General features: G+C 38.1%; 2 protein-coding genes across 18 annotated transcripts in view; one reads left to right on the top strand and one right to left on the bottom strand.

Annotated features, from left to right (window-relative positions):
* SOSTDC1 (sclerostin domain containing 1) overlaps positions 1–2,906 on the bottom strand; it is a 58,646-nt gene extending 55,740 nt beyond the window's left edge. For 6 of the 13 annotated variants that reach the window (XM_072783916.1, XM_072783917.1, XM_072783918.1 and 3 more), the window contains exons 1-2: positions 2,746–2,895; positions 2,242–2,392 (exon numbers count right to left, since the gene is read on the bottom strand). Coding sequence is in view for 1 of the 13 variants with exons in the window: in XM_072783914.1 (XP_072640015.1) it covers positions 2,242–2,245 (4 nt within the window). In the remaining 12 variants the exon portion in view is untranslated. Of the gene's footprint in view, positions 1–2,241; positions 2,420–2,745 lie in introns of all 13 variants that reach the window. The other 7 variants (XM_072783908.1, XM_072783909.1, XM_072783913.1 and 4 more) reach the window with 6 other exon arrangements.
* Positions 2,871–23,651, top strand: part of LRRC72 (leucine rich repeat containing 72) — a 33,889-nt gene continuing 13,108 nt past the window's right edge. Inside the window, exons 1-4 of one of the 5 annotated variants that reach the window (XM_072783906.1) lie at positions 2,871–3,079; positions 7,577–7,650; positions 12,167–12,236; positions 23,463–23,544. In XM_072783906.1, coding sequence (XP_072640007.1) covers positions 2,960–3,079; positions 7,577–7,650; positions 12,167–12,236; positions 23,463–23,544 — 346 coding nt within the window. In that variant the 5' untranslated portion in view covers positions 2,871–2,959. Of the gene's footprint in view, positions 3,080–7,539; positions 7,651–12,166; positions 12,237–23,462; positions 23,545–23,651 lie in introns of all 5 variants that reach the window. The other 4 variants (XM_072783904.1, XM_072783903.1, XM_072783905.1 and 1 more) reach the window with 4 other exon arrangements.

Raw genomic sequence — 23,651 nt, 5'->3', positions numbered from 1 at the left:
GCAGTAACATGAAAAGCTCATGGAGAATTCCATGAATTCTCAATGTTCCATTTCATTCTCATTTTGTGTAAACGAACAAACAAAAAATTGTACTTGTCAACTAAAATAATATTTTACCTAAACTTATAACAATGAGAATGTTGATACTGTACTTAAGAAATACCATAAAAGATATATTTTTATACATAAGAATATGTTTTGATTGTGGTTGATGTGTTGCTCATTTTATGCACATTCTACAGAGTAGAAAATGGCTGATAATGATTATTTCATGTAATAAATATTTTTCATTTGCTTGGAAAGAATAGCATCCAGACTGATTACTAGAATTACTCAAGGCAAAATTAGAGAGATTTTTTTTATTATTTAGCTTTAATAATAACCATCACATACACAAATTTTTTTCTCACACATTTTCCACTGGAAAATTCTTCTTTAAGAAAACAATTGCATGTCAACATCTCAACATGAACCTTTTACTCTCTGAATAATACATACTACTTGTCTAGAGGAGTATAATTAAACAATAGATTTTTGAGCTGAACTTTCAACTTCTTCATTTTATATTGAAGAAACTGAATCCCACAGACATTAAGTGACTTGAAAATGGCCAGCAACTGGTTAATGTCAGAGCTGAGACCAAACCCCACATGCCCTGACTTGGAGCACAGCCTCTTTCTTCTTATCCAAAGCCACATACATGATATGATAGAGCTTTCAAATTGGGGTATGCATACCCCTGCAGGCAATGGCAGTATGCCAGGGAGGTAAAGCCACAGGATAAACACAGGGTGTCTTGCTTCAATGTAAATATTACTCAAAGATTTGAGGGGAATTAGGGGAGCCACTTTATTTTTATTTTAAAACAAGATTGATTGTAAAGCAGAATGTGCATTTTACATGGATTTTTTAAATCCTTGAAGCTGAATTCCTGAGGCTATAATCCCATCTCATAGAGGTAAAAAATCTCTCTGCTCACTCTGGTAGGGATACCTCTTTTGTAAAAATTTAATGCCACCAATGTGAGGATTTCTAGGAAGTTCCTTTTACCAAAAAAGTACTTCACTAACTTCCATCTTTGACCTTCTATAATTAAACTTGCATTATTTTAGTCCTCAGGATCAGTTAAATTGTGAATTTTTCTCAAGGAGAGAACACATTAAGACCTCATAATAAATGAGTTTCTGAGTTCCTTTACGAAGAATAGAGCTGTTTTTTAAAATTCTTTTTTCTCTTCTTAATATTGAGTAAAATGAAAGAATAAAGGATACTACTTTTAAATGTGATTTTAGTAGAAATTAACTGGTTAGTAGTTTACTTATGTAAGATGCTCTGTAAAAGTATTTTGCATATGATTCTAAAACTCACATTTGTGTCATGTACGGAGTTGAACAAATAGTATGCATTTCCATTTTTTCATGTATTATATACATGAATGATATCTGAAATTCTGTAATCCATATTAATAGCAAAAATGAGAGGCAAGAGGCCAGTAAATTATTGTATACATTTTCTCAGTGGATCATTCCACTCAACTGATTTTTATTTCTGGGATATAAAACCACTTCGACAGTCGTTCTCAGATGATCACTCCTTCTGTGATAACTCGGAAGACTTTTACCCACCCACCTCCACCAGACCCAAATACATTTTCAGAAGTATTAAAAGAGTGTGTGTTTGATTTCTTTGAGTCATTTTTAAATACTCTATTCCAACTCCAGCATTTTTTTTTAAAAAAAGATTTTATTTATTTATTCATGAGAGACACAGAGAGAGAGAGGCAGGCAGAGACATAGGCAGAGAGAGAAGCAGACTCCATGTAGGAAGCCCAATGTGGGACTCAATCCCGGGACCATGGGATCATGCCCTGAGCCGAAGGCAGATGCTCAACCGCTGAGCCACCCAGGCATCCCTCCAGCATTTTTTTTAATGCAAGTAACCTGACTCGTTTCTAAAAGCTACATTTAATTCTAGACTTCAAGTTCAAATGTAGACCCAAAAAACCAACTAATTCAATTGAATCAACATTTACTGAATGCAGTATATTAGTAGGCCCTAGCAGAAAATAGTGATGGCATAGACAGACTCCTGCCTCCAGAGTATCCCAAGCTAGAGGGGAACAAAACTCACATAAAGAAGATCATAAGATAGTCTATGCAAGAGATTAGACTAGGGGAGCCATCAATTAACAATAACAACTTAAAGATTGGAAAAAACTTGCCAAATAATGGTTCAGCTTACCCATTTCCTGCCAGTGGGAAGACTTTTCAGGTACTGAACCAACATGCACTTACTCTTTACAGTAAGATCAGCCAAGAGTTCCATTGTTCTGTGCTCCTGGAATCTTGGGCTCCTGGATGCTGCCACCTCCACCTCCATCCTGGAACTGGGTCTAGGATGAGGCAAGTAAGACACCGGCCTTAGTACAAAAATATAAGGCATTCAAACTCAGCAATCAAAACAAATGTCCTTTGCAATATATATATTGTTTTAGAAATTCAAAATTAATGCAACAGCATTTATAATGAGTAGAATGTCAAAATGTAAATAAAGGCAGGGTTAACAGTCCTGAATTTTTTCTTTTTTGGTTCAAGCTCCACTAGGATTCTGCAGGGCATTCATTCACCCTCACCCCCACATGTGGCCAGTGGTACATCTAATCCTCAGAAGGCTAAATTTTCTGATATTTAGAACTCAAATCAATGAAATTATTATTAGTTGGCTGATTGCCATTGGGGTCATCACCTGATCTCTGGCATCCACAGCCAGCTTCAGCGCACACTGGAGAAGCACGAGTTTGTCCAAGGTCCGACGTGGTGGGCGACGCAGGGCCTCACGTGAAAACGTCACAGAAGTCAGGGATTGGCTTCACATCTTCACTAGTTTGGATTGGCTTTGAGATGCCGCGATGGTGTAACTCTTGGTAACAGAACAATGAGCTGTGGGCTGGCTTGGGTGGATGCTAGATGCCGCTGCCTTCCCCGCTGCCCTGATGGCTTGGGACCCGAACCATCTGCCCGGGGGTGCCTCCCGACGGTTAATCAGGACTCGGGAAGCTGCCCTGGAGGTCAGCCGTAGGGTAAGCGGCCCCCCTCTTCTGCAGGCTGCGAGCCCCTCGGGTCCATGCCGGAGCCTGGGGTGGGCCGGAGGGGGTGGAACGTGGGGAGCCCCGGGCGCTCCCCGGGGCTGGAGGCCCGTAACCTCCGGGGTCGGGCGTGGGGATGCCTCTGAGCCCCACTAGCGGACTTGCAGGAGGAACCTTTCCCGGCTGACCCTCCGCCACATGTATAACAACAGCAGGTCAGAGATTAGGTTCTAAAGCCATAAATTTGGAGTCTTGACTCTCCAAAAGATACGTGTAACCCAGAAATGCCATTCCCCAATGTGCAAAGGGACACCCTGACAAGGAAAGTTTCAGAGTTGAGGCCAGTTAAGATAAAACTTCAAGAATGCTTGGGGGTGGGGGGTGGGTCAGAATTGTTGGACATGGGAGCTACCCAAGTGTTGAAGAGTTCTAGGACCCATCTGAAGAGGCTTGGGGCTGCCACGTAAATCAAGGCTGGGGGTTCTATAAAGATTTGAAAGCTACTCACACTAAGTCCTAACCAAGCTGTGGTGCCTGTGTGTTGTGTGTAGCTCTGGAAACTTATCGTTACAGAAGGTAAATCACCAAAGAGAATGTTTTCTTCTATAAACTCTAATAGAGACTTCATTCTTCCAGGATTTAACAATCCAACAATTTTCAAACTTTTTTTTTCCCCCCTATTTTATGTAGATGCTAAGGCATGGGGTGGTGGACCAGGAAGCTGCTCCTGTCCTGTGCCAGAACTGCCCACACCCCAATTCCATGTTGGATTGTTTTTATTGCCCTGTTTGGTCAATGAGTTAATTTGAAATCTGACTGCACTCCCCCCCTCCAAGAGACGACTGAAATTGTTGTCCAAATTCAACACCTCTTTAGAGTAATATCCTTCACTACCCTCCACAATGCTGCAGGTTGAAATCCCACCTTCTTGAAATCTGCTTTCTGGCCTCCCTCTGTGCTCTTGTTTCTCCTCACTTTGTAACCATCGCTCCAAACCTTCCTTCTGTCTTCCCAGCTTGATTTCCTCCTCCTTTCTCTAAATGTGGGTACTTCCCAACAGTCTAAGTGGGTACCATTCTCTCCTATGCACTGACCTGACTTGCCAGGCTGCACACACCCAGGCAAGGTCCACTCTTCTACCTGCAGCTTTCTGGTGTGCACCTTGACACGGGTGTCCCACTGGTGCCACAGTTTCAGTGTTTCCAGCTGAATTTATTTTCCCTTCCAGGTCTTCTTCTCCTCATCCCATCATCACATTACCATCACCATTTGGGATTTTGCTCACCCTTACTCTGCCTTATTGTTTGCCAGTTTCCATCAATTCTCTCTGCATGCCCTATGTCACGTCTGCTCATGCTCCCTCAAACTTGCCCACTATCCCGGCACCTTGCCTTGATCCTCCAGAGGCAGTCTTGCTTCCTGTCTGCAGTTCCTTTGCCCCCCGACCCATCATACATTTGCTGCTCCTAGACTCACTTTCCTGAGGCCTTGCTCTGTCAAAAGCTGGATGTGGCCCAAGTGCCCCTAGACAGAAAAATGGAAAAAGAAAATGGAGTATATACTACCTACAATCGAATATGATTCAGCCTTAAGAAAGAAGGAAATTCTGACACCACAACATGATGAATCTGAAGATGTTATGCTTTGTGAAATAAGCCAATCACAAAAGGACAAATACTGTCTGGTTCCACTTAGATGAGGTACCCGGAGTAGTCAAATTCATAGATTCAGAAAATAAAAGGGTGTTTGCCAGGGGCTGGTGGGGGGAGGGGAAATGGGAAGTTAGTGTGTGATGCGTACAGTTTCATTTGGGGAAGATGAAAACTTCTGGAAAAGGATGGTGGCCATGGTTGCACAACAGTGTAAATGTACTTAATTTCACAGAACTGTACAGTTGAAATAGTAAATTCTGTATTATATATATTTTACCACAATAAATAAAATAGCTGAGGGAAGGAATGCTTGTTGTGCTCCGTTAGATGAAAGGAATAGGCTGCTCGTGAAGTTGTGTGTTGATTGGGAACTGGAATTGGTCCACCATGGCTTCACTAAAACTCAAAACTTCTTGGCACATTTTCGTGTTCTTTGGCACTTTGACACTAATACTTGTTACTAGATTCATATGAAATTTTTGGTGGGGAAGAAGCATTCCATGATAAAAAGCTCCATAAATAAATAATTAATTACACCAGTGATCTACGTAGTATGCTGATAGCTTCAATTTCCTTTTTCATCTCTTAATTTTTGAAATTTGACTTCAATCCTTAAGTATTTATTCCATGGCTAACGTTTTCAAAATTTGTATTAATTTCCCATTGCTAAATTAATACATGCTTATTTTTAAATGTCCAAATATTGTTTTTATTCTTGTCTTATTTTTGGCAAATAATATTTAAATGCTCAGAAAATGAAAGTCCCACGTGATCTCAAGTAATAATTTTGTTAACAGTTTGAAGTGTACGCATTTCAATGCATATAAATGTCATTGGTGGGGCACCTGGCGGGCACAATTGGTTAAGCCACCAGCTCAGGTCGTGATCTCAGGGTGGTGAGACTGAGCCCCACATTGGGCCCCACATCAGGCTCCATGATCAGCACAGAGTCTGCCTTAGTTTCTCTCTCCCACTTCCTTGACCCCTCCCACTTGTGCTTTCTCTCTTTCCCTCTTTTCTCTAAAATAAATAAATAATAAAGGTCATTGGTAACAAAAATAGTGTTAGACAATGCCAATGGCATTTTTACTTTGGATATCTAGATATCTATCTCTATAATTTTAAGTTCTACACAGTATCCTATTGTGAAGTTACATATCAATTTAACCTATATCCCCATTAATGGGGCATATCTCACAAATGTAGGTAATATATGCTAAGATAAACAATGAAAATCAAATCGTGTGTGTGCAGACACACACATACTGCTGTATTTGTCAGCACTAGATGTAGAATGGTGGGATCAAGGCAAAAGCACATTTATAATTTAATAAAGATCTGCAAAGTTTTTTTTAAAAGATTTATTTATTCATGAGAGAGAGAGAAAGAGGGAGGGAGGGAGAGAGAGGGAGAGAGGCAGAGACACAGGCAGAAAGAGAAGCAGGCTCCATGCAGGGAGCCCAACGCGGGACTCGATCCCGGGACTCCAGGATCAGGCCCTGGGCTGAAGGCCAGCGCCAAACCACTGAGCCACCCAGGGATCCCCGAGCTGCAAAGTTTTAGTTCACTTTGAGTGGTCTTTAACATCTCAAAACTTTGACACAGTTGTGATTGACTGTATATGGTAGAAGCTAATAGTTTAGATGTTTAAGTTAAAATATCTAGACCCAGAAGCCTAAGCCTGATCCAATGGGTTTTTTTCAACCCCTAAATTCAGATTGTTCTTTATGGAGTCATTAAATATGCTGATGGAAATGCTTCCACCTGAGCCAATGAATTCTCTAAGCCCCAAGACTCAGCTTGTGTGACAAGATACCAAAGAAGTTTGAGATATAAATTAGCAGTGACACTCAATCCCTAATTTCAATCTTACTTTTCTTAAAGTCTTCTACTAATTAACAAAACTATTGTCAAATTTCATAAATCAATTACTGACATCACAACCTCACCACCCACAGCAAATCCCAACTGAAATTTGGTCATTGTTTTGACTCTGATAATTACAATGTTTGTCAGATTCCAGTAGTGCAACAATTATACTTTCCACTTTTGTTGTGTCTTGTTAGCTTTACTCCTTCATGACAAATTATAGATGGGCTTTAATTTTTCCATATTATCTTAGGTCATGTGGCTTGTAAATGTTATTTTGTAATTTAGCAAAGGCTCTTAAGAAAAAGCAAAGCTCTTAAATTGCTGTTGTTGGATTTGTATTTTCAAAACAAAGCCTATGGGAATAAAAATTACTTATTCTTCAGCAAAAATTCCCACGGTGCAAGTATGTTAGTAACCAGTGAAAAATGAAGATACTGTACCTTTGCAAAGAAAGGGAAATGACATTTATTCACTCATATATTCATCTGACATTTATTGAAAATTTACAATGTCAAGCACCTGTACAATAATGTGCATTGTATCCTACTCTACCTGCAATCAGGATAGTAAATATCTTCCATAAATATGAATTCTTCATGTTCAAAAGTACACTTAAGAATATTTAAAGACCAAAAAAAAAAAAAAAAAAGAATATTTAAAGACCAAGTCACTCTGATCCATAGAGAATCAAAAACTTGGTTTTGGTGCATATATACATACGCATTTTTTTCTCTTTGATTAAAAATTATTTATACATCTGTGCCCAGGATTAAGGATAATGAAATTCAACCACAAAAATGATTAAATAATATATAATTGTAGTGTTGGAATTTATCAGTTTAGAGTGGTTGCCTCCGTATTCACCTTTCTTTTGATCTTCTTGTAGACATTATTGTTATTGACTGCAAATGTCTCTGTATTTTTGCTCAGTGGAATGTGGCTTGACAGATTAATTATATGTTATCAGGCAGTTGAAGATCAGCTAAAGATATGTGGCCGCAAGAGGGATGCTGATGTCTATGAGCTGTTCCTTTCTCAAAAGTAAGTCTTCTTGATATAAGAAATAGAAGAGCATCATATTATAATGTTTCACAGATTCAAATGTTCTTTTTCATTGTTTTTCCCAAAGACTAGATAGGCAAATACCACCCTCTAATTACTTTACCATTTGTTGGCATCCACAGTCTCTGTTAGAGAGGCAAGACTGAAGTGGGTAAAAACAAAGATTACAGAGCCAGGCTGAGTCTGAAGCCTAGCCCTGTCTCTTCCAGCTGGGTGATCTTGGGCATGCCATCAACCTCCCTGTTAGGGCTATCAGAGTTAGCAATTAAAAATACAGAAAGTCCGGTTACATGTGAATTTCAAAGAAAGGAATATAACTTTTCCTTAATATTAAATTTGTCTCACACTTCCTTGGGTTTCTCTAAAATTCACATGTAAATGGGGCTTGTATTTTATCTGACAAACTTCCTGCCTCCAAGTAGAACAATGCTATCTTCTTCACAGAGTTGTGAGGGGAAGATGAAGTGAGTTAGTAGAAGGTAGAGGCAGACCTGGTACAAAGGAAGCACTCAAAAAGCATTGATACAGTTAATATTATTACTATTATTAGAGAATAATGGCTCATTATATCCCTATACTATAATAATAACGCTATTATGCCATACACCTAGCCAACAACCCCTACCCTATACTAATTTTACTGGTAAGTAGGAAACCTTCTTCCTCATCAACCCCCTTTCATTCCCCTCCAATTTCCCAGGGTGGCAGTCAGCAAAGTAGGTGCATCTACAAAACAGTCACAGTGCCTGAGATAGAATTCATGTGTAAGAGGAAGAGGATGTTATGGGTTGGATGGGAGTCTGACACCACAGTTTTTACTTGCCAACAAGTGACATCTGTGCAACTATACTTTGCATTTAATAACAATGATCCTATTCCTACTCTTCTTTTCCCTGCTTCATGCTTTTATTTCTGTGAATTCTATGTATGATTTTAAAATAAGCTTGACATACTTCTACTCATATGTAATCTTTGGAACTCAGCTACTCTTTTTGGTGGTTGTTTTTGGAACTCAGCTATTTTTTAGAGAAAATGTCCCACATTATCATTGAAGTTAATCACTTTATCTCTGGTGATTTGAGGAAATCCTTTATTAATAAACAGATTTCTTTTTTATGTAAAATTTTTTTAGATTATACGTGCAGAGAAAAATATTTATCTTGGTAATGGTCCTGAATATCTTGGTAGTAAGGGGAAAAACAGGTGGCCAATGTAAGATTTTTTAAAATATATATTTTAGAAAGGAACAAATATGGTAGATAATTCCGACACACTTAAAGTCATGCTGTGACTCTTCCTATAGATCAGTTAGTTTTACAATAACAATATACATTTTATGTGGTCAAAAGATTGCTACTCTAAGCCTTTCATGATTTTAACAACAGTACACTGCAAGGCTAAGTAGAAAACAATAAGAAAAGCTTTACCACACTAGAAAAAAAGTTAGAAATATTGATCCTCTGACAGTGGGCAATTAGTGGTCTTCTCTACTGAAGGACAATACATTTTATATCCTAAGAAAACTAAGTTAACATTTAATCCATCTGGATACAAAAAAAATTTTTGAAAGTTTTCTCGGTCCAGAGACCAATAAACTGAGTAAACTAGGTTATTTGCCTATTATTTGTCTCTGCTGCCCTTGGTGGTGGGGGTTTGGGGGGTGGGGTGGCAGTGGGAAGTGGTGGGAGGAAAGGAATCTTATCAATGTCTCCTTGAGTAATCATGGAGAACACATACAACAGTGCTGACATCCTACTGTCAGCACAAGTCATTGCTGTCAGTAGGATTTCTCCTCTTTGCCTTCCATTGGTGTCACCTTGTAATGCAACAGCCCATATTGATTTCAAACAGGTTTATGTGTAGAACTAACTCTACTGACTTGAGTTAAAATCGCTTTAAAAGGGAATCACTTTATTACATTATGTAATAGCTGCAAATTCAGCCTCAATATCACTAGTGCAAGGAAATTAAGGACATTAATTTGACACAGGTGATATTTCAAAGTATTAATGTATTAAAATAACTTTTCTGGAAAATCCTTGGGGAAATCCTCTAAGCGGGGCTTGAGTTTCTCTGCTACCACATAATGATTGTTTTATTTTTCACGGGAACAGATGAAGCTAATGTGTTTTTTTTTTCCCAATGCAATAATTTTGCCATACTAGGATACAAATGCTTCTTCCCAGAAATAGGATACATATCTACAGTGATAGAGGGGGGAGTGCATCATGTGTATAACTTCTATTAGACATTGCTTTTGAAGAGTCTGGAATATTTTGTTGTGCCAGAGGAGAGCTCAAAGACTAATAGTGCATGTCCAAAGGACATGTAGTCTGCTTGAAGTCCTTTGCTTGGGATAATTTGAGAATTTTTTAAAAATGGAAAAGGATTTAAAAAAAACTTCAAATACAAGTAAGGTGGAAAAGAGAATGATTGAAGGAAATAAAGGGAAGGGGTGGATGGTCTTGCCAAGTTTTTATTTAAATTGCAGTTACTTAATCTACAGTGTAATACTAGTTTCAGGTGCAGAATTTAGAGACTCATCACTTATATAAAACATCCAGTGCTCATTACAAGTACCCTCCTTAATACCCACCACCTATTTAACAGAATATCAGCTAATAAGTGTAAAAAGAATGAGAGCATGAGAAAAGTCAGCATTTTTATAATCCCAAATCTTTTGATTCAGTAAGCATCATCAGCTGAAGCTAAAGCTATTGAGTAAGTTTTGGGGTGATGAGACATACATGTAGTTATCAGAGTTTTGCCCCACATCTTACTTCTCAGTGACAGCATTTGTGCTTTTACAATGGTGAGACTTGGCAGACATGGCCTGAACCAAGTGACTGAAGTTTCTTCACTAAGAGTGGGACAAAGTGGCATCACTTGCCTCCTTCTGTGGTGTAGTGATCACCACCTTTGTTGTTGAAAAATGGTCTACCTTGAAGTCAATCATGAGGAAGCAATCAGACAAATCAGAAATGTGAGACATTCAATCTGAAAATTGTCCTGGACTCTTCAAAATTCAATGATAAGGTAATATAAAAGGAAAATATTCTAAATTTAAGAATACTAAGGGATTATACCAACTGAAAATGCAATGCATGAATTTTGATGGGATTCTGGATTTTAAAAAAAGCAAACTATAAAAGAAATATAGGGGCAACAGGGACAACTTGAATCTGAAAAGAATGTTAGATAAATGAATTCAATTTAATGTTTAGGTGTGATAATGTTATTGTGGCTATTCAGGAGGATGTCCCTGTGTGAGGGATATGCATGCTGAAGTATTTAGGAGTGAGAGCTCTAACAATGATAGGTGTGCAATTTATTTTCAAATGATTCAGCAAGAAAATTATAAGTATATATTTTATGTAGATAAGAGAGAATGAGCATAAATGTGGCAAAATATTAAAAATTATAAGGGCTATGCAACCTTTTATTGTAATATTCCTTCAACTTTTCTTAATTCTGAGATCTTTCAATCTAAAAAAAGTTGGTGAGAAAGGTTCCTTTTGTTTAGAAAAATTGTGTGCTGATTTTTAAAAAAATTGTTTTCATAAAAATGTCATAAAATTTTCATTAAACTATTTCAAATAAAGATTAGTTCTTCAGTGTCCCAAAGTTTAAAAAAACCCAAAAACTTGTGAAAGGATGTTGCCACAAATGAGTTAATATATGTAACATTAGTATACCTTCAGCATGGTTTAAGGGCTTAGAAAAGTGTGTGTACTGTTTGATGCAGAGACATATACGTATGCATATCTGACCTGGGCACACATTTTCTGCCCTGAGAAATAAAAGAGATCTGAATATCCCAGCCCACAGCCATCAAGGACCAACTGTCCTCAGGGCTTTGCCCACTTTGCTGGTCACTCCCCCTCCCCACCCCACGCCTGTCCTTTTGCTGAGAGAGCGGCATCAGCAACAAGCTTCTGGGCTCCCCACACAGTTCAAGAACGATGGTAATATTTTGACCCCATATTAAATAAACATCAAAGGAAGAATAAAACACTTCACCTCATCTCTGTCTCTTGGTATACAGCCATTTCCACATCTTAAATACAATATGGCCAAGATCTGGACACACCCAAAGTAAGAACCTTGCTCCAAGTGGGAGCCAATAGTGTTTCCCACAATTAGGCACAAATCCAATGTCTTCCACACTTACTGTTTCCCCTCTGCTCTGTCCTCAGTAAAATCTTATTTTTTTTTTCAAATTGATGTCCCAATAAATGTAATCATAACGGGGTATAAATTCTATTAATGTGATAAAGTGTTTTCCTTCAATATTTCCTTTAACTGACAAAAATCTTAATCCAAATGAACGAAGTTTTAATGATGGTATTTTGGAAATTAGTAGGTAGGTGTGCCAACAATTTTGAAAGACTGAAGAGAGAGGCCCTTCCAGTTATTCCAGAGTCCTACTATATAACCCCACTTACCCTTGAATAAATTAATTGTTGCTAATGTTCACTTTTTATTTTCTCTCCAGGGATCTGACAGAGGTCATCGATCTATCTAGGTTTAAAAAATTAAAATACCTATGGCTACAGCACAACAAGGTAGTGGCATATTTTATCTTTAAATAGCTCTGTTATTAAGTCACTATTTTAATCTCTACTTTGTCTCTCATGTCCTGTCACAACTGGCCAGCATAGGCTATTTCTTCCTGGATTCCTGGAAGAAAACTTCAGCAGTGTTAGTGACTTTTCTTGTCTCTCTTACATAATTCAAAATCTTAACAGTCCATTGGAGTCCTAGTCATGGTTCAAGTTCAGAAATGAGAATGTCAGGGCACCTGAGTGGCTCAGTCGGTTAAGCGTCAGAGTCTTGGTTTTGCCTCCATGAGGATCTCAGGGGTGGTGAGATCGAGCCCCAAGTAGGGCTTCGCAGGGGAAGTCAGCTTGAAACTTCTCTCTCTGTCTGCCCCTCCTCCACTTGCATGCTAGCATGCCTGCTCATTCTCTAAAATAAATCTTAAAAAAAAAAAAGGAGAATGTCCAGGAGAGTATAGTAACCCACTTTCAATCTTTATTTGTAAATGAGACATCTCCCTACATTCTCTTGCTTATCCAGCTAGGGCTGACTGCAGTTGGCCACTTGCCTTTTGTATGAGCTAGGAAGGTGTAGCTGGCTATTCTCCTTTCCTTTCCCTTCTCCAGCCCTATCCAGGGTTGTTACGGAGTGGGGAGGTGTAGAGGAAGGGCAAGAGAGAACCAAAGTTCTTCTCATCTCATCTGTACCTTCTGGCACTAACAGATGTTCAAAGTCAACTTCTTTTCTCTTCATGGATTATTCAAGAGGAGCTTCCTCTGACTCTAATTCCTCTTCGCTGGCCACTCCTGTCTTCCCCTCCCCTTTGATCCCAGTGGTACCTACCACTGACAGCCCTCGGGCTGGAGCAGACTACTGTCTTGGGTGGGATTCCTGGTAAAGTACCCCAGATCAGTATGCCTTCAGTGGCTTGGCATGCAGTTGCCAGCACTCCCATACCTCTGTCCAGCTGTCAGAAGCCAAGGGCAGGGGGGCGGTATCTCCCAGCTGCTACCCAAGCAGATCTAGTTTTCTCAGGAAGTACCAGACACTAAGCCAACATGTCCCCAAGTGCAGGGAGCTCTCGTCAAGGTCACTGAGTATGGCCCTTAAAGCTTCTTTTAGAGACCAGGGTTCAGGAGGCAATGCCCTCCCACTGCCCCCCTACAGTGGGTGTCTGACTGGGCTCCAAGTGCCCTCCATGTCCAAGAGCAGGGCTGAACTAAAATGCAAAACCAAACAATCATTAGAGTTAGCAAGTCAGTTGGTTATTCTCAACTTTCAAGAATTCGACTTCCCAACTGATTGTATTTTGTTCGTTAGGAATTGACGATCCAATCTGAACATTTTGAATTTAGACTTTCAAATACCAGCTGATTGAAAAGAAATAATTTCCGTTTCAACAGTAGTCCACTTGTCAAAACAGTCATCCCGACGCACAATGCTGCATCCCTAAGCAGCCATGTTTATAAAAGCATTTCAATATCACATGGCATTTTCGGTCTTCTTTTGTTTTAATCGACTAAGTGGGAAATGGAAAATGAAAGTGCTTCCCATATTAAGTGTAAGTAAGCATAAGTCTCATAAGCTTGAAGTCATTTTAGGAGAACAAACACGATTACCTTTAAGATCCAGGCGACTAGCAACTGAAATGGAAAGTGCATGCACCACTTTGAGGCACACAAGCTTAAAACTCTTTTAAACACTCTGCCAAAAATTATCCTGGGTCACAGTGTGCGACCTCCGATCAGAAAAAGATGGAAATCCTCAAAAGCGTGGCATAAATGACTAATCTTTCTTTTTCATGTGTGCCTCTTGCGGTGTTCAGTTCTGAAGAACATGTACAAATGTCAGCAGTAGGTCTAAAGGGAGAGATATAATTAGGCATTTTTAAAAATACGTTTTGGCTTTTGGTAATGTGAATGCTCTCCCATCTCCAGTCATTGAATTTTCACACAGTTGACTTACAGATACACTGTGTACATAGGAAGGGGTTGTATATGCCGTCAACTATTTCACTTTCTTTTGTTTCTGAAGGGCAGTGAGTGGGGAAGGAATGCATCAGGAGGCTGAATTCTCTTTTTGTGCTTGGCCACTTGTTTGACAAGCTAACTATATTATTTCCAAAATCATCACCACTTAATTTTGTTCTTTTTTTGTTGTTGTTCTTTATAATAATAGACTTATTTAGGGCATAAAATGTGGAAAGGCGATCTTATCCAAAATAAGTTTGTTTAAAAGATTTTATTTATTTATTTATTTATGAGAGCGTGAGAGAGAGAATGAGCAGGAGGAAGGGCAAAGGAAGAGGGAGAAGCAGACTCCCCACCAAGCAGGGGCCCAATCACGGGACCCTGGGATCATGACCCAAGCTGAAGGCAAATGCCTAACCACCTGAGCCACCCAGGTACCCCTACAAAATAAGTTTTAAGCATTAACTGGATAAGTGAATAAGCTCATATGAGGTTTCCTATTGGTCAGTAATTAACCAGTTGCTAAGTTGCCTGAATACTCATGCTCCATGAAAAATTGAAGTCTTATTCAAGATCCCGACTCTGATGAGCACATTAGCTATGATAGTACTTCACTAAAATTCATATGTAAAATTTTGATTATTACTTTTTTTTTGTGAAAATCTAGATAGCACCACAGTCACCACTAAGAGGTCATTTATCATCATAGAAATGGTGTGGAGTGATGTGGTGAAAAACATCAATGTTGACATAAGAATGTAAATATTTAGAATTACACCATTTTGTTAACAGTAGTCTGAATTTGTGATCAGCATTGTTCCTATGTTAATGAATATCTTAAACTACCCTCTATTTGGGAAAAACGAAGGCACAATGTAGTCAAATGAACCCATCCTTGTTGTTTATTTGTTTATTCAATCAGTAATTTTGTTGAGGTGTATGTACTAGATATTATTGTTGTCCGTTCAATATCCATTTTCTTCTTTTACCTATCCAGCAGAATCTGGATTAAGGTTTTGGTATATATGTCTCCTTTTTACTGAGTTAGGTGACCCTGTCCCTAGTTTCAGGGAGTGGATCCTGAACTGTCTAAGTCATTCAGGATAATCCCATCACCCTTGTGAGTGCTAGTCAGTGAATGGGCACATAACCCAAATATGGTAATAAGATTAAATAGGTAGAGGTGCTTCCAATGTCCCAGATTTCCTAGGTTTGCTCAGGCAATTCTGGTTCCTTCATGATGCACTCTGCATAGTCGGTCACTAGTTCTGCATCACCTCCATTTCTGGTTGACCTTTTGCTCAGCTCCCCTCATGCAATTAGCCTGAGGCAGCTGCTCTTAAATGCATATTGACTGAGGCCTCCTAAAGACTCCCTTCCTTGGGATGCCTGAGTGACTCTGTGGTTGAGCATCTGCCTTTAGCTCAGGTCGTGATCCCAGGCTCCCTGCATGGAGCCTGCTCCTCCCTCTGCCTGTGTCTCTCCCTCTCTGTGTGTGTGTCTTTCATGAATTAAAAAAAAAAAAAAAAAAAAGACGCCCTTCCTTGTCTCATCTTCCAGCAAGCCCGACCAAGGGAGTTTTAGGTGCATGGTCAATCCTTTCCTACCTTCCATGGGAAGTTGAAGGACTTGCCTTTAATACTATAATTTAAAATGGTCTACACCTTTGATCTATTTGTGTTTTGACTCATCACCTCAAAAATTTCCCTTTACAGATATCAAAATGAACTCATAGTATTAGTGCCACATGCTGGTAGCCTTTCATTTCTGGAAGAACTAGCAATATTTTGGTATGTTTCATTTGGCTCAGATTGGAAGAAGCACTTGATGAGAAACCTGTAGAATGTTCTGGACAGCCAAGCAACTATCCAAAATGCAATCTGAGTTTCTGCCATGTAGCAAAGACCAAATAGGTGTCCAATTTTACAAAGTAATCTTAAATAAAAACACCTCTTTCTGACAAAGTCATCGTTTATAAGCTTCATCATTTAAAAAATAATTGAAAAACTTATTTATAATAACATATTCCATACCAATTGGCCAGAGAATGTTCTGATTAAAATAAGCAAAATCACTTCAAGAATTATCTTGGATTTGTTCTTCTATGCCTTTAAGATATGTTATTGTTTCCTATCTCCTAAGTATTCAGCACATATTGAGAATTTGGTAAATAGCACACATTTGTATATTTTAAGAAGGAACATTGATATAAAAAATTAGCAAGTCACAATTTAAAAATTGAAATAATTATCTTTAATATGCTATTTTAAATATTTGTAAAGAATTATTTGAATTACTACTTTTTTTCAAGTAGCTTTATAACATATATCATGGAATTTTAGTTGGTTCCTTCAATAAGTTTAGGTATATACATATTTATTTATTCATTTATACACAATATACTTTGTTCTAAAAAACGATTTAGAGCAGCACAAATCCCATAGTAGAGTACAAGAGCTGTTAGAGAATAAAATGTACTCACATGCATTCCATATAATTTGGGCTCTTACATGTTTCTGTTGCCTTAGGGTAACATTAATTCTATCCTTTATGTCAACTTTGTTGAAAGAATTATATTTTGCCAAATATTTAAAACCTCTTCAAAAAAAGTAAACCAACATAAATAACCTAAATAAGGCTTCACTGCATGATTGTGAAATTCATAGATATCTACACTATATATCTCATTATCATTTAAAATGATTTAACCAAGAAATGTAACCTATTTTTGGACAAAGGCATATACAAAAATTTCAATAACATAGAATAAGGAGAGGAAACATGAGAATAGAAGTCTTTGTATTGGATAAATACAGTGACTCCCGAATATTTTTAAAGTGTAGATTATATTTTCAAGTATTGTACATAGTTTAAGCTAAGATACAAATGAATGTAATGTTTTCATTTATTGGGCAATAACACCACAAAAATGAAGTTTTTTAAAGAAGACAAAGGAATCCTGGAACTATAGAGTTTTTTCTTTTCTTCTCCTACATAAGTCAGTATATATTATTAAAACTCTACCCAACTAATACTTAGACTTTTATGTACATTTAAGAGATACTGTGATTTCAATATTCAAAAGAAATCCTTTTAAATAACTCATAATCATAGAATTTCATGTTTTTTAAGATTTTATTTATTTATTTATTTATTTATTTATTTATTTATTTATTTATTTATCAAGAGAGAGCACTCACAAGTGGTGGAAAAGGCATAGGGAGAGGGAGAGAGAATCCCAAGCAGACTCCACTCTGACCTGGGAGCCCAACACTAGGCTCAATCGTATGACCCTGAAATCATGACCTGAGTGGAAATTAAAAATCAGACACTCAACAGACTGAGCCACCCAGACGCTGCCATGCTGTTTTATAATCACTTTTCATTGGGTCTTTGCCCCTGGTTTTTTCAATCTTGGTAGGTTGTAGGTCATCCAAGTTTGGAGCAAATGAGAGAAACCCAGATCACTTAAGAGATCAACATTAGATCAAGTGAATGGGGTAAGTCAAGCTAGTGACTCAAGCTGAGTCTGGAAATGAGCATGACTGATAGCTTAGCTTCCTACTTTGGATGGCAATAAAGTGTAGTGGTTCCCAGCAAGGACTCTGGAGCCTAGATCAAACTTCAGTGCTACCACATACTAGCTGTGTGATCATGAACAAGTTATTCAGCAGCTCTGTACATTAGTTTCATTGCTTAAAATAAGGTAGTCATAGTGCTCCTCCTTCATGAGTTTGTTGTGAAGATTAAATAAGTATATATATATATAATATGTATACCACTGAGAAGATATTAATTCAAAAATATTTTGAAGTAATAGAAAATATTAGTTTGAGCAATAGAAATTTTAGATTGAGTATTGGAAAATATTCCATATGCCTATATATATAGTTTTAGTTGGTTTCTTCAATAAGGTTTGGGTACATATATATTTATTTATTCATTTATACCTAATATACCTTGTTCTAGAAATGACTTAGAGCATTTGAAAAATTAAATGATAATTTTTAATGTTTTTTTACTTTTTTAATGCTCTATTTTAAAAATTTATGAAGAATTTTTGAATTACAACTTTTTTTTTCAAATAGCTCTACAATATACATCATGGAATTTTAGTTGGTTGAATATATATATATATATATATATATGCATATATATGCATATATATATAGTACTTTTCTAGACATACATGTTAAAGACTCTATTTTCTATTTTTTTTCCATTTCATGCCAAATATTTTGGGGTGTGTTTTATTTTATTTTATTTTATTTTATTTTATTTTATTTATTTATTTTTTAAATTTTTATTTATTTATGATAGTCACACAGAGAGAGAGAGAGGCAGAGACATAGGCAGAGGGAGAAGCAGGCTCCATGCACCGGGAGCCTGACGTGGGATTCGATCCCGGATCTCTAGGATCGCGCCCTGGGCCAAAGGCAGGCGCCAAACCGCCGCGCCACCCAAGGATCCCTGGGGTGTGTTTTAAACATGATTTTTGAAGAACATTTCTGAAATAGTAGAGAAAATAATTTATAGAATATTTTACATTATTATAAAGGCAACAGAAACATGTAAGAGCCCAAATTATATGGAATTTTCCATTACTTCAAAGTATGTTTAAATTAATGTCTTCTGGTTACTTTATATGGAGGTTCCTCTATTTTAATGAACCTAATTATCATGTACTATATGCCAATTTTTAATTTGAGAATCAGACAGTCTTGGATTTGAATCCTTGCTCTGTTACCTTGAGAATGTTGTTTAACTTTGCTGAGCCCAGTTCCCTCCTAAGGAATAAAACAAATAACACAGGGCTACCGTAAAGCATCATATTAGATAATGCCTGTGAAACCATCTAGCACAGGGGCCAACTGATAACTAGCAATTGTTCATTGACATGACTCTCCTCTATTCCCTTGACTCTAAATCAGCAGTTCCCAGCCAGGAGTGACTTTGCACACACGCACACACACACACACCATCTCTCCCTTACAGAGGACTTATGGCAATCTTTCTCGTTTGATTGTCCCAAGTGGAGTGTGTGTATGCTACTGGCATCTAGTGGGTAGAGACTAGATTTGCTGTTAAACATACTACAATGCACAAGACAATGCTCTCAACCTCAACAAAGAATAATCTGGTTTTTTTGAAATTGATATGATATCAATAGTTATGGAATATCAATAGTTATGGAAGTTGAGAAGCCCTATTCTAAAGAATGCCTCTTTAATTTAATTCTATTATTTTTTAAAGATTTTATTTATTTATTCATTTGAGACACAGAGTGAGAGAGAGAGAGAGAGGCAGAGACACAGGCAGAAAGAGAAGCAGGCCCCATGCAGGGAACCCAATGTGGGACTCGATCCCAGGACTCCAGGATCATGCCCTGAGCCAAAGACAGACACGCTTAACCACTGCGCCACCCAGAAGTCCCTCCTCCTTTATTTTAAATTCATGCTGGCATATTTTTTCTCCAGTAGTACCTCAGTGGGTACCTGTAAGTGCTTTACATTAAATGTAAGTACTCTCAACTCTCTCTATATAAAAAATAATGGTTAAAATAATAATAGCTATTGTTTATTGATCACTTGTTATGTGCTAAACCCTGAACTAAAGTAAATGATTTGTAAAATGTCACATTCAACATAAATCCTATGGTGATCCTTCAAATTAATAGTGTAGACTTCTCTAATAAATGGATAATTATAACACTATATATATATATATATATATATATACACACACACACACATATATATATAATATGTAACGTTTACTTTAACAATGGCTTGAGTGTCAGAACAGTGGCATGTCTTCCATTTCTCATTCCTAGATCTTGATTTCAACAACTTGCTACATTGCAATATCCGTTCAGTCCTGTGAATTCTACCTTGGAACTGTCTCTCAATTCCCTCTACTTTTCTTCTCCCGCTGTCATTACTCTACTCTGGGCCACCACATAATCTTCTGAATTAGTGTAACACCCTTCTCATTTAACTCCTGCCATTATACTTACTGTCCCTTCTAAAGCAGGTTCTTCCCTGCTATTTTCTTTCTAAAATAAAATTGGACAGTAACAGTCCTCTGAGCAAAATCTTGTAATAGCTTCCTGGATCCTCATGAACTGGCTTTATCTCTTTCCACTCCATTTCCCTACTCATCTCCCCCCAGCAAACAGTGTAGTCTTAAAATCCCAGTAATCATGGTCCAAAGGATGTTAATGCTCTTAGGAAAATCATGATTCTATAATCAAGATTAAACTATTGAGTTTATTAGCATTCTTCTTGTGTTAATAAGTAATGCAAGAGAACTTAAAGTCTTGAGTAATTAGAAATGTTCTGTTGATGTGTGGTCGGGCAGACAACTGGAAAAAAAGAGAAGAAGGAACTCATGGTTTCCACTGGGGTTTGTTTTCTTATACTTGTGTCACGTGTGGCTATCATTAGATCAGGGAATGGTGAGAGGAAGGACAGAAGACAATGAGTTGCTGTCAGGAAGTCAGTAGGAAAAGGAGAAAGGGATAGGAAGCCAACTGGGACCCATCCCTTATTGCATTGTATGGCCTACCTGGGAGGAACATAATTCCTTGCATGACTTAATAAAAGCTATGGGGAAATAATTGGTGGTCCTCTTGCATGGATGCTGGCATAATTTGGTGCAGATGAATCTGTGAAATGAGATGAGTGGCACACGTGCCTTTTATGGCTTCATAATTTGTGAATGTTGCAAACATAACAAAGAAAATTCATTCGAGAAATCCATTTTGAAACTTTGGATACAAATCTAAAATAGCTTTTCTGAGCTATGTCTCATAACTAAATTTTGCAATAAATCATATGAGTTGGCATCTCTCTGCATCAGCCCATCGAAGGTCAAAACAGTTCTATTTAACAGATAACAGTAATCATTATGGTTAGCTTTAATAAACACTTAAAACTAATTCATAATCATGAGTGTATATTTTAGTATAGAAAATTCTATATAGAAAGTACCAAACACTTGGTCAATAACTATTTAATAGGAATATTCTCCCTAATAGATCCTGTATTAAGTGGAAAGATAGCCTTCTATTTAACTTACTTGCTGCTTTTAGAAGATACCTGCCCCACCTCTATGGCTCTACCATCCTTATAACTCAAGCAAATTGCTAAATTTTATCAAGGTTAGGGCACCTGGGAGGCTCAGTGGCTGAGCGTGTGTCTGCCTTTGGCTCAGGTCGTGATCCTGGGGTCCTGGGATGGAATCCCGCACCAAGCTCCCTGCAAGGACCTGCTTCTCCCTCTGCTTATGTCTCTGTCTCTGTCTCTCTGTGCCTCTCATGAATAAATAAATAAAATCTAAAAAAATAAAATTTATCAGAGTTATAGAGTCAATATTTTTTTAAAAAATGGAGTTCTCTTTGCAGAGTAACAGAGTGACGTCTGACCCTCAGTCTAGAGTTGACTATCCCATTTCCTTTATAGATAATAGTTCATTCGAGGAATTTTTCAAGACTGCTTTTGACTATTTGCAGCTAATAGAACTAAATTCCCAATCTAATCTTACAAGTAAGATGTGAGGGGGTGTCTGAGTGGTTTGGTCAGTCAGGTCTCTGACTTCTGGTTTGGTCATGATCCTGGAGTTCTGGGATCAAGAGCCCCACATCAAGGTTCCCTGCTCAGCAAGGATTCTCCTTTTCCTTCTCCCTCTGCCCCTCCTCTCCTACTCGTGCTTGCTCTCTCTTTCTCTTGCGCACTCTCTCTTGCGCACTCAATCTCTCAAATAAATAAAATCTTTAAAAATGGAAAAAGATGGGACTTTACCATACTGCCAGGAAAATGGGGGGTGGAAGGGAAGGGATAAGATACTGAAGAAATATGGTTTTGGGGGCACCTAGGTGACTCAGTGGTTGAGCATCTGCCTTTGGCTCAGGTATCCAGGGGTTCTGGAATGAATGCTGCATCAGGTTCACTGCAAGGAGTCTGCTTCTCCCTCAGCCTATGTCTGCTTCTCTCTGTGTGTCTTTCATGAATAAATAAAATTTTTTTTAAAAAGAAATATGGTTCTTTTCCTTAATGAAGACATAAAACTAGCAGGCAAGTTGATTCATTGTACAAGTCAAATGAAGTATTGGAGTGGTCGAGAAAATGGGGAGGTTCATGGGTGTGGAGGCTGGTCAAGACAGGCCTTGTTGAAAAAGAGGAGCTGTGAAGCCACAGGGGGCTTGTGGCTGGTGGGGCTTTTAGCACTGCACCTGACTTCCTGTGCGTATTCAGGTGACGGAGTCCTCTGCCAAATGGTGGAGATCTGTTTACAAAAGGATAGCAAACTGGAGAAGAGGAGACGATTCATAGACTCAAAGTGCTGACGCAGGAGCAAGTTGAGAGAAACAAAAAGTGAGTCAAAACAGGATGAGAAGACAGTAGTGAGATGCAAGGAGACCAAAGAACTGTTTCAACAAATCTCTGGAGCAATGGAAACCTCCTGTGGAAGCTCACTCAAGCATGGAGGGTTTTTGGTTGTTGTGGTTTTGTTGTTGTTGTTGTTTAAAGATTTTGTTTATTTGAGAGAGAGCACATGCACGTGAATGGGGGAGGGGCAAAGGAAGAGGGAGACTCTTAAGCCGACTTCTCTCTGAGTGTGAGACCCAAGCTTAGTCTCATGATCCTGAGGTCATGACCTGAGCCGAAATCAAGAGTCTGGCACTGAACCGACTGAGCCCCCAGGCACCCCTCGAGTAGTATTGGTATTGGTTGGTATTGCCCTGTTGGACAAGGGTGAGCCTCAGGAACTATCAGAAATGTACCAGGGAGAAAAGTCATGCAGGCAAAAGAGAAGGCATGACTCATGCACAGATGCAGAAATGGCTTCAGCATTGAGGAGAGAGGCCTTGGCATATACTAGTCACTAAATTATGTGCGATCATCACCTGGTGGGTATGTGGGGCCAGATCCAATGAAACTGCAGGGTGCGGAAGTGTGAGGAGCACAGTCAGAGCAAAGGGGCTAGGCCAGATTACCGAGGCATGGAAAACTATGCAAGAAGTTTGCAAGAGACAGGATGAGAGGTTTGTCTTCAATTACCGAAAAACATCCTTTTCATCACAATGCCCTCAAAGACAATCCAGAAGGAAATTCATAGCCCAGACCAAATGGTCAGAAATAATAACAAACATCAAACTTTATAACCTTATTATAATTTTATAAATATGTCTATGTACACGCACACATATATGCACACATTTATTTATATCTCTATATAATTACTGTAGAAAGTATATTATTCTCTAATTCTCATTTTCAGCTCCAAGGAATAACCTTTCTAACTAGAAACTCTTGTCTGACAGAACTGTATCTAAACAACAATGCCATCTTTGAGATAAAAGGTATGTCTTAATTTTTTTTCAGCTAATTGAATAGATTTTCAATTAAGTAATAACTGATAACTATCCTATCACTAATGGCATACAAAAATCTGTTTTTAACGTTTCTG

This window comes from Canis lupus, chromosome 18 (genome assembly GCF_048164855.1).
Source record: "Canis lupus baileyi chromosome 18, mCanLup2.hap1, whole genome shotgun sequence".
NCBI classification, from domain to species: domain Eukaryota; kingdom Metazoa; phylum Chordata; class Mammalia; order Carnivora; family Canidae; genus Canis; species Canis lupus.
This window is presented reverse-complemented; position numbering and strand designations above follow the sequence as displayed.